General features: G+C 30.0%; 1 protein-coding gene across 1 annotated transcript; it reads left to right on the forward strand.

Moving 5' to 3' along the window:
• The first annotated feature begins 1982 nt into the window (after positions 1 to 1982).
• On the forward strand, positions 1983 to 4028 carry LOC123274717. The gene is made up of 3 exons (XM_044742453.1): positions 1983 to 3033; positions 3265 to 3361; positions 3449 to 4028. The coding sequence occupies exons 1-3, from the start codon at positions 3029 to 3031 to the stop codon at positions 3917 to 3919; spliced, it is 573 nt and encodes a 190-aa protein (XP_044598388.1). The 5' UTR covers positions 1983 to 3028; the 3' UTR covers positions 3920 to 4028.
• Positions 4029 to 10448: the final 6420 nt, after the last annotated feature.

Genomic DNA, 10448 nt, shown 5'->3' on the forward strand with positions numbered 1-10448 from the left:
TGTGTGTGTGTGTGTGTGTGTGTGTGTGTGTGTGTGTGTGTGTGTGTGTGTGTGTGTGTGTGTGTGTGTGTGTAACTCGCTTATAACTTTTGAACGGCTAGACTGATTTAATCGTAGTTGGCGGTGTTTGAAAGAGTTTCGCTGAACTTAGATTTCCTGAGAATTTTAACCGATTCGGATGGATAGATTTTGAGAAATCTCAAAAAAATAAGAAAAAAAAAAAATTTTTTGATGAGTAGTTTTTTTGAAATAATTTTCAAACGAGTTAATCGATCAACTTAAAAAAGTAATCAACTTTAAAGCTCAAAAAACCACGGCGATTGCGACCAATATGGTCAAAATCGGTTCATTCCTTCGAAAGATATCGTGAACGAAAGAAAAATAAAAAAAGTTTTTTTCAAATAATTTTGACAGATCCTTTTTCATATCCAATCGATTTACTTTATATGAAATAATATATTTACAGCCATAAGGATTATGAATATCTTTCGACAGTTATGTTTAATTATATAAGATTTATTTTTTGTCTTAATGAAAGATAGCTTAAGTAACTGATAAAAAGCTGGAATTGTCTTAAATCTTACTTTATTTTCGATTTCATTCATCATTGAATCTTCTATTATTCTCCACTCCAGTGTGTTGTTGTGTAACGGGGTGGTTAGCCCTGTCCAATTGGTCACCCCTTTCCTCTTTGAAAAGGGCGCCACTGGGATTTTATACTCGGTGTCCCAGAAACCGGGGAGCATGAGAAGGAAAGATCGGGTCGTGAGAAGTTGAGAAAGGCTGAAAAATTAATACTGAGAAACAATTATTAACAATTTAATTATTTATTCAATATAAACAATTTTATTTTAACAAAATTCCTTAATAATATTACCCTTAAAATTAACCTATCAATTACTTAATTGTGAGGACCTCTCACCTACGCAGACACTTGCCAAAACTTATAACTAAATATCCTTAAATTCTTTCAACTATAGATCATTACGCATCTATCTTCTTAATTTCTTAACTCTACATAGACCATTACGCATCTATCCTTAATTTCCTAATTCAATCATAGACCATTACGCATCTAGATTCCTAATTTCTAAATTTAATCATAGACCATTACGCATCTAGATTCTTAATTTCTTAAACCCTCGTCCAACTGACGGAATAACAAACAACATGTTTTACCCAATAAAACTTCTTGATTATTCAATTATCTGAACTAATTTCACATAAACAACCTCGTCTACCTGACGGAATACCATATAATCTTATTCAATTCCATATAAAATCATCCACCGGACGTTAACTTCATTTCTCAAATTTTCTTAAATAAAATTTTAACCAATTTTCCTTAAATAAATTTAATCTCCAGATTAACTAAATTTACCAAATTCACCAAATTTTCTTATCGAATTTATCTAATAAATTATCCTTAATTCAATCAATTATTTAATAATTGATTTAGCACTTTTCTAACTTAAACAATTCAATTACATTTATCCACCGGCCTAAATTTAATTTTCCAAAACTTTACAATACTATCGTAATCTACTAAATTTTACGTCAACACTTGTTTACTGCAAATAAATCTTACTACATTACATAATCACTAAATTTCTGTACTAGTTCACTTACTAAATTTTCTACTAATATTTTCAATTAATAAATTCTACTGAACTCATTACAGGATTTACTAAATTTAATCTTCCTAGACAAAATTCTAAACATCAACTATTCGAATCCTAAGCGTCTCAATACAACTCTTAACTACATACATTCTAGAATGACCTTCACTGACTTAATTACGCATTTTCATTTCTTATTCAAATTTACTTTTCTTTATATCCCGAAAATTATTAACTAAATTAATTTATTATAGCCAGCAGGCCTATAATAAATTACTGATTAAATTATCTACAGTAAATTCACAAATAAACTATTAATCTCATTCTTTTTAAAATAAATATCCAATAACAAAACTAGCTAAATGACCTTGGCGCATGAATCTCTAAAGTACAAAACTTGCTAATATAAAAATGACCGCTCGAGAAATTAATTTAAATTATTTCAGCCTCTTAATTAAATTAATAATCAATTTTGGCCTAAATTAATCGAAAATACCTAGAGACTCAATTATTGTTTTATCCAACGACGACTGATACTCCGGTCCAACTTGGCTGGCTCCGCCGCTTGACGTCTTGTCGTCTCAAACCACTATGTTAGCTTCCGGTCAGGGCTTGTCCAATTCCAAATACCGTAATAAACTCCTCAGTAGTTGCTTTCTATCGTCGGCGTTCAAAACTGCACTCTCTTGACTTATCTAATCTCAACAAGGTCACTGATTCACAAAAGGCAAAAGGCCACTGGCTTCCAGAAGGGAAAAAGCCTCGATGTTTTTCGTGCTCGCTCTTTTATAACCCTCAGCTCAGGCTCTCGAACTTTCCTATTATTACGCCCCGCTTCATTTTCCGGGAACAGTAGTGGGGAATCTTGATTAGCACGCCCGGTGACAAGTCGAAACTCTTGTCAAAAATCGAAAAGTAAGGGAAAACCCTTACCTACCGTGCGTCAATTATCGGGGTCGATAATGACCCCGGGAAGTTCGATTTTCCCTGTTACAGTTGTTTCATAATTTTCAAATTAAAAATAACAATCTTGCCGCCAATTATTCATTTACGCGCCATTAGTTCTATTTGATACTAACTTCATATTAACAATCTAACCTATTGTTTTTTGTTTTGATATCACCTATCCGTTTCTTTTTTTTACGTATTTGCATATTATTTGGAGAAATATCAGAAAGAAAAATATGGCAAATAAATTCAAGGGTATTCCAAACAGCTTTGATTCATATAACAATTTGGAAAGATGACTTCATAATTATGAAGAGGAAAAAAAAAATAAATTTAATGTTTTTGTTAGTGAATCATTAGTTAAAGTTTACAAAAAACGTGACTATGTTGATTTCAACCCTGAGCTGATTTACGACCGAATCCACTATAAGTGCTCAACCCGTGCGAAACATGACGAAGACATGCCGTAAGTATGGAATTAATGATATTTTTTTTAATTTTCCAAATTTGGACTAATTTCATGTTAAATGTATATCTATATAAAGCTCAAATGAGATGTTTTTAAATTGTTTTTAATTAGATTTCTTAATCAGGGTTAATGTTCACGTTTATTTTTTTTCCATGGAAATCATATTAATTTCTATACTTTTTGTTAACTGCAAAGCGTTTTAAATTTTTTAAAATTTTATATTTACAGAAATAATTGCAAGTCTCGCTTAATCCTGAGTACGTCTCCTCATAAAAAACATTTAGTGGTCGATGATTTTGTTGCTAAGCATAATCATCCCCCCATTGTAAGTATATTTTTCATTTTTTTTGTCAAAAAAACAAAGCGTTCCTGGATTGAAAAATAAACCCTAATTATTTTCTTTTGATTTTAGATTATTGGAAGACGTGGGAGTGTGAAACAACGGCAACTTTTACTTGAAGCTGCCGTTACACTTCGAGAAACAATGATGAAACGAAGACAACAAATTCAAAGAACTGTTCTGCCAAGAACTTCAGAAAATATTTCCGAAGAAGCTTGTCGTCCAAAGAGGAACGTAATAACGAAAGAAGCTATCATCAGATTAAGTCGGATTAATCCCGATCACAATGTTGACTTCAATTTCATCGAATTTGTTGAGAATTTACGGCCCAAAGTTAATCTTACGAGTGTTTTAAGTAACAAACTACTACTTAAGCCGCATCATCTTCTAATAATCGACAAAAATAACGTTGATAACCATTTAAAATTCGATTTAATGAAATATAATAGTATATTGTGCCACAAGGGACGAAAGTACTACATTCTGTCCCGCGTGTGTGATTGCCACCCGAGCCGAAGGCGAGGGTGGCAAACACGCGGGTGAGGATGTAGTACTTTCGTCCCGTGTCAAACATACTATTTTTTCTCCTGCCAAGCCGAAAGTTCGCGAATCTTTTAATGCAATAGCATCGTAGGCAATCATGGAAGGGGTCCAGGGGCGAAGCCCCGGCGGGGTTGGGGCGGAGCCCCCAGTCAAGAAAATACAATTTAAAATTATTATTTAAGTAAAGATATTAAAAAAAAAATAATTAGTGTTATGAAAATAACAAAATAATTTTTATTATAACTTTAAATAATCATTTTGATAAATATTAATAGTAATTATAAGCATTCATTTAATAATAATTATGGATAATCTTAATGATAATATTAGATGATAATTTTAATATAAGAATAATTTTAGTGACTTAATTTAAAATTATCATAACTAATAATTTAAAATTATTATTTAAGTAAAGATATTAAAAAATTAATTTTGTGTTATAACTTCAAATATTCATATTGATAAATATTAATAGTAATTATAAGTATTCATTTCATAATAATTATGGATAATCTTAATAATAATATTAGATGATAATTTTAATATAAGAATAATTCTAGTGACTTGGTGATTTAACATATTTTATGTAAATCAACCTTTTTTTGGTACAATATGATAATTTTTGAAATTTTCAAACTATAACATTATCACTAAATTATCACTAAACATTATCATAAATCACATTATCACTAAATTACATTATTTTTATTATAATTATAGTATATTGCACTAATGACGCAACATGAAGTGCTGACGGAAAAAGTATGTGTTAAAGAGAAGAACGTACAATGCGTGAGAGCCGATGTAGGCACTATTGCGCGTGCGCGTTCATTTATTCCGAGGATAGAAACTGCTGTTTTATTCCGGCTGCAAGCGGAAGGTATTTGAACTTTCGGCTTAGGCAGGAGAAAAAAAATATTTTTCTGAACCTGCGTTCATGAAGTTACAAGTATTGCTGGCTGCAAAAAAATAATTATTATACTATTATTATTTGATATTGTTTAACAAATAGTTTAGATTTTCAGTTATATTCTATAATTAAGTGTTTGATTAACAGTTTCATGGAAAGTAACACATAATTTAAGAACGTTAGTACTTTTCCAAAATTATCACTTATTATCTACTAGTTATAAAGTCGTTAAAATTTATTATTACTCTTAATAATTTTTAGTAATGAAAATATATCATTGTAAAAAATGTTGTTTTCATCTCATTTTCTGAAAATTAACTTTTCAACAGATCTTCACGTTGTGAAGTTCTAGGAAACGACCTTAACTATTTTTACGAAGGTATTATCCCGTCTATATGTATGTGTGTGAGTGTGTGTGATCGTATATAAATTTTTATCGGATTTACCGATCAATTAAAAAAAAATAATCTACTCTTAATGTAGAAAACTTAATTTCTTCCTACAGTTTGAAGAACTGCGTTTATGCGTTTACGTCTGAATCGGTTTGTTAGTTTGGAGAGCTATAAAATACACAAAAATTTTTATTTTGCTAGACCGATTAGAACAAAGCTAGTGGCGTTCGAAAGAATTTATCATCTTACTTAGATTCCCTGTGATTTTCCATCGATTCGGATTGTGGAGAGCTCACAAAAACTAAAAGATAATAATTTCGAATTCAAAAATCCCAAGAATGTACAAAAATAACGGGACGATTCAAAGATGACCTGCAGAGATAGCAGTTCTCGAGATTTTGATTTATTAAATTTCTGCCAAATGTCTACGACATTTCAGCTGAAATTCTAGGTTTTAGTAGATACTTTAGTGTACTAAGGAGCAAAGTGGGTAAGTATCGTATACTATTTCTATTTTCGCAATAAAGGGATTTTTTTTGTACATGAATGAAAATAGGCCAGACGATTAATCTTTTTGAACTCACTTACAACGGATTTTGGGCGTGTTTTATTGTGAAAATAAATACATATAAAATCATACGTGTCCTTATTTTCCTACATTTTGATGAGTTACTCATTAAATACTCTATGACATATCTATAGGAGGTTTATAATTAATAAGGATATTCGGTTAGTTATTCATTAAATACTCGATGATATATATACATTCAATGGCAAATTAATAAAAAAAAAAAAACAAATAGTAGATTTGGACATGCTATTTAACCAAAAGATAAAAATAATACTTTAGTTATTACAAATTTCTATCGACATTGTGTCAACTAAATATTTTTATTGTGGAACCTAATTTTCATTTTTTAATTTTCGTTCTTTATAACTTATTGCATATAGCTGTATTAAAAGGGCGCGTAATTTTATTATATCGCCAATGAACTGGTAGACGTATATATGGATAAAAATTAAACATAGAATTCACAGAGCGAAAACGGCGTATGTCTTTAGTTATAACTATGTGCCATTTTTGTTTTAGGAATTCGAAAATTTTATGCATTTAAGGTCAAAAGACCGATAATTTTTTTTATTTATTTATTAAATTGTTCTATTTTGTACTTTTGTAGCTCTTGAGCAAAGAAAATTAATATCGAAGATATTATTTTAATGAATTTTGAGTAAAAATAAGTCGCCTTTTTGGCAATAATTGTTTTCCTGAAATTAGAATATTTGTTTATTTTCTGATAGCACAGTATACGTTTAATTAATCCACAGTTATTTTACGGTAAATACTGACGAAACACAGTTTTTCTTAGTTAATTAACACAGAGAAAACATAAAATGTTTGGCGCAAATACATGGAGTTCAATCAATTATTAATCATAGTAACAAATAATAAAGTAATAACTGTAGTCATAGTAAGTCATAGTAAACATAGTAACAGTAATTTAGTTATAACAAATAGTAGTAAGAATTCAGACAATAATAATAATAATAATAATAATAATAATAATAATAATAATAATAATAATAATATTAATATTAATATTAATATTAATATTAATAATAATAATTAAAGAATAGCTGGTCCCTTTCCCTTTATCATTTCCTCACAAGACAATGTAAGGCTGTATCTACCTGAACGATATTCAGTAATGTATGTCATTAAAATGATAAAGAAAAGTTTCATTTATTCAACGTCAGGTTAATTATTGTATAAACATTAAGGGCTGCTGAAAATTTACATAAAATATCTAGGCACGGATGGCCCGGACTTGTTAGTGAAATATTGTATTATTATGGGTACCAGGCCAAGTTATAATTTATAAATCATATTTTGATGAAATTTAACGTCGTGAATCGAGGCTCGCCTAAGCCGGAATATCAAGGTCTGGGCTGTTCGAATTATTTCTTCGGTTACCGAAAAAAATTCCCACTAAGTACGGTTTTCCCTTTCTTTTTTGTTCTGAATTTCCCCTGTTCCCAAATTTGTCTTTAATGACAAATGTAGCTATTAATTGCAGCTAAATTAATGACTAAGAATTACAATCAAATTGTATGACACCAATAATATTCTAGAAATAAGTGCAGGTATATTAATAACGGAAGACACTTTAGCACAGATGGACCGGTAGTAACAGAAGATAATAAAAAAGGATCATTTACATTCTGGTATCCATCAGTTAAGGAGTGAAAGCACTACTTACATCTTACAGAGTTACCTTTGCCTAAATGGCTTAATTTTTCTTAATAATTATATAAAATTTAGTGAACAATGGAATTCGTACCTTTTAAACGTTTTTGATGCATTTATATTGTCTTAATTATACACATTACCTGAATTTTTGTTTTTCATTCTATCATTTAGATTGTCAAATACATAATTTACATTTATAACTTACAGTTCTAATAATAAAATAAAAGATGTTTATAATCAACAGGACCTATATTAGCACGGATCGTCTGATATTATTTTTTAAAAAGTATTTTAAGTATTCAGATAAGTATTAAATTAAAATTTATGTGACTCACTCTGACCTAAATAATTTTTGTAAAATCAAATTTTAAATTACGTACTAGTACGCATGTGCTTTCTGTTTACATTACTTCAACCCCGCTTTTCGGCGTTTTTCATTAAAATTTTTTTATTTATAATACTGATCAATGTCATTAGCGTTTCTGCATTGTCTAAAATCTAAGGTTAAATGAACTAAGTGCCTTGAAAATTCTGGTCGTATTAATTACCAATTAAAAATTAAAATTAATTTACAATGAGTGTTATAAATGATGAAAAGAAAAATGTAAAAGAAAACAAAAAAAAAAAAAGTAAATACCTAAAGTGGCACTTTGATGGTTACGCTTATCATGTAAACAAAAGAACAATGGGTGGAACAAAAATGTAAGTTCAATAAATAGTAACCATATATAATTTAAACATTCTCACCAATATTTAAAAGATATATCCAACAGTTGTAAGGAAAGTAAAAAAAAACAATATTCTATAACTATGGCTTATGTTGTGCAACGAGAATATTTATGTTCGTGTAAGATTGGCATATTTTTATGTCTAAAAATTTCATTTAATATTCATTATTGCAACCACCTCAAATGTAATAAGCCTAAGTGTCCAGGTCACGGATACTTTCAGAACAAAAAATTTTCACCAGCCACGGACAAAGAACATAATCATAATCCAAATCCAAATATGGTTACGCTTGATAATTTTTTTTCAACTATCAAGGATTTGAGTTGTGTTCCAGGAGAAAAGCCGCGAAATTTATACCGCGCCGCTAAATTGAAGTAACCTAAATATGTCATAAATCTAAGATGCTTAGCTTACTGAAATTCAAATTATATTACTAACATAAAAAGTTACAATAAAATCATAAAATTTAAACAATTTCTCGCTTATTAATCTTTTTGCATGCAGCTTTCCTATCTGTACTCCTATCTGTACTCTTTCATATCTACTCATAAAAAATGCTGATAATTGAAGATAACATCATCGATGTTTTGCATCACGATAGCTGGCATATTAATACAATTTCACTGATGCACATAATTGTTTTCAGCTTTGCACATTTTGCTGCATGCTATGTACAAATTATAAGCGAAAAATGAAATTAAAAATCATGTAGATGTGTTTGTTAAAAATTTTCGATACATCAATGTTGTCATGCAACACTAAAAAACCTTTCAGAAAAGAAGTTTTCTGATTTATGACATAAAATTGGATGTATTGAGAAAAGATTGGTAGAAAAAAAATTATGACAATCACTGGCAGATGATGACGTGCCATCCGTTCCACGATTACCGTCAATGTAACGGTAGGTCTTAGACGAATTTTCTTTCAATGTAGATAGATATTAAATTTCCATTTTCGCACGTTTATCATTTTGTCATATGAACTATTAGTTTTTATTTTATTTAACAAAAAGAATCATTTTAACTAAGCTATGAAAGAAGTTGATATATTTACTATTCTGCCTAACAAAAAGTATACATTCAGAGCATAGGGTGGTATAAATTTATAAATTAATATTAAAAATCATGGCGCGGGTACACCGATTACTTTTAAAGACTTGGAAGTAAACTGCTAATTTATTTGTCTTATAGAAAAGTTCAGTTAAAAAAATTTACGAAGCCAAAGAAGTTAAAAAATGACTAAAATTAATCAACTTATGGCGCTATTTTTTTAGAGTTGCATGAGAACAGTTGTTCTTAAAAATTTTAGACAAGCAGATTTATATGATTGAATCATTAACCTTCTTAATGCTATTTTTTAAATATATTTACAACATGAACTAACATCTTAATCTTTATCCACAACCAAGAATGGGAAATGCAAGTTCTGTAGTGGCGTATAATCCAACGACTCGTAGTAAAATTCAACGCATTTTGAACGCAGAGAACCCGCAACGGCTGAATGTTGGCGTGAACGTCCGCACAGTGGAAGAATTTGGGGAATTTTTAGAGTTAAAAAGGAACAATAAATGCATGAATTATGAACATAATGAACAGGAATACACCCTGACTACCGGAATGGACAGATTTGAACTACAAAACTCTAAAAAACAGGTGATCACCGCCACAAATTTGTACTTCTTCGATGAAGAATTTGTAGAACAACTCTGTCCATTCAATGGTCTCATTTTTGTTGATGGAACATTCGATGCCGTGCCAAACGTGCAAAATAACAGCAGTATGCAGTTTTTAAGTATTTTGGCTCAAGTAACATTTAGGTTACTTCAATTTAGCGGCGCGGTATAAATTTCGCGGCTTTTCTCCTGGAACACAACTCAAATCCTTGATAGTTGATCAAATGAATGTGCAAAGGTATTATTAATAACTATAATAATGGTTGCTATGATAACCGTTACTGTACAGTAACCGCAACTATACTAATCGTTAAAAACGACAGATCTTAATGACTATTACACAATATTTTTCCAGGCTTTTCCTGTTCTTTGGGTTTTAATGACGAACAAAGCACAGGAGTGTTATTTAAAAGCATTTAGGTTTTTTGCTCTTAAATTTCCTAATTTTCAACCGCGAGAAAGCTTAACGGACCATGAGATTGCCATGCGGAATGCGTTGAAAATTGTTTACCCTGAAATAACTACTAGCACATGTTATTTTCATTATAGTCAAGTAAGTATACGGTTATTTAGAACAT

The sequence above is a fragment of the Cotesia glomerata genome, unplaced genomic scaffold (assembly GCF_020080835.1).
Source record: "Cotesia glomerata isolate CgM1 unplaced genomic scaffold, MPM_Cglom_v2.3 scaffold_62, whole genome shotgun sequence".
NCBI classification, from domain to species: domain Eukaryota; kingdom Metazoa; phylum Arthropoda; class Insecta; order Hymenoptera; family Braconidae; genus Cotesia; species Cotesia glomerata.

What these genes read in the sequence shown, in the direction of transcription:
- LOC123274717 (XM_044742453.1), top strand. An exon ending in AGCATAATCATCCCCCCATT is followed by an intron (nt 3,362 to 3,448) that starts GTAAGTATATTT and finishes TTTTGATTTTAG; the next exon opens with ATTATTGGAAGACGTGGGAG.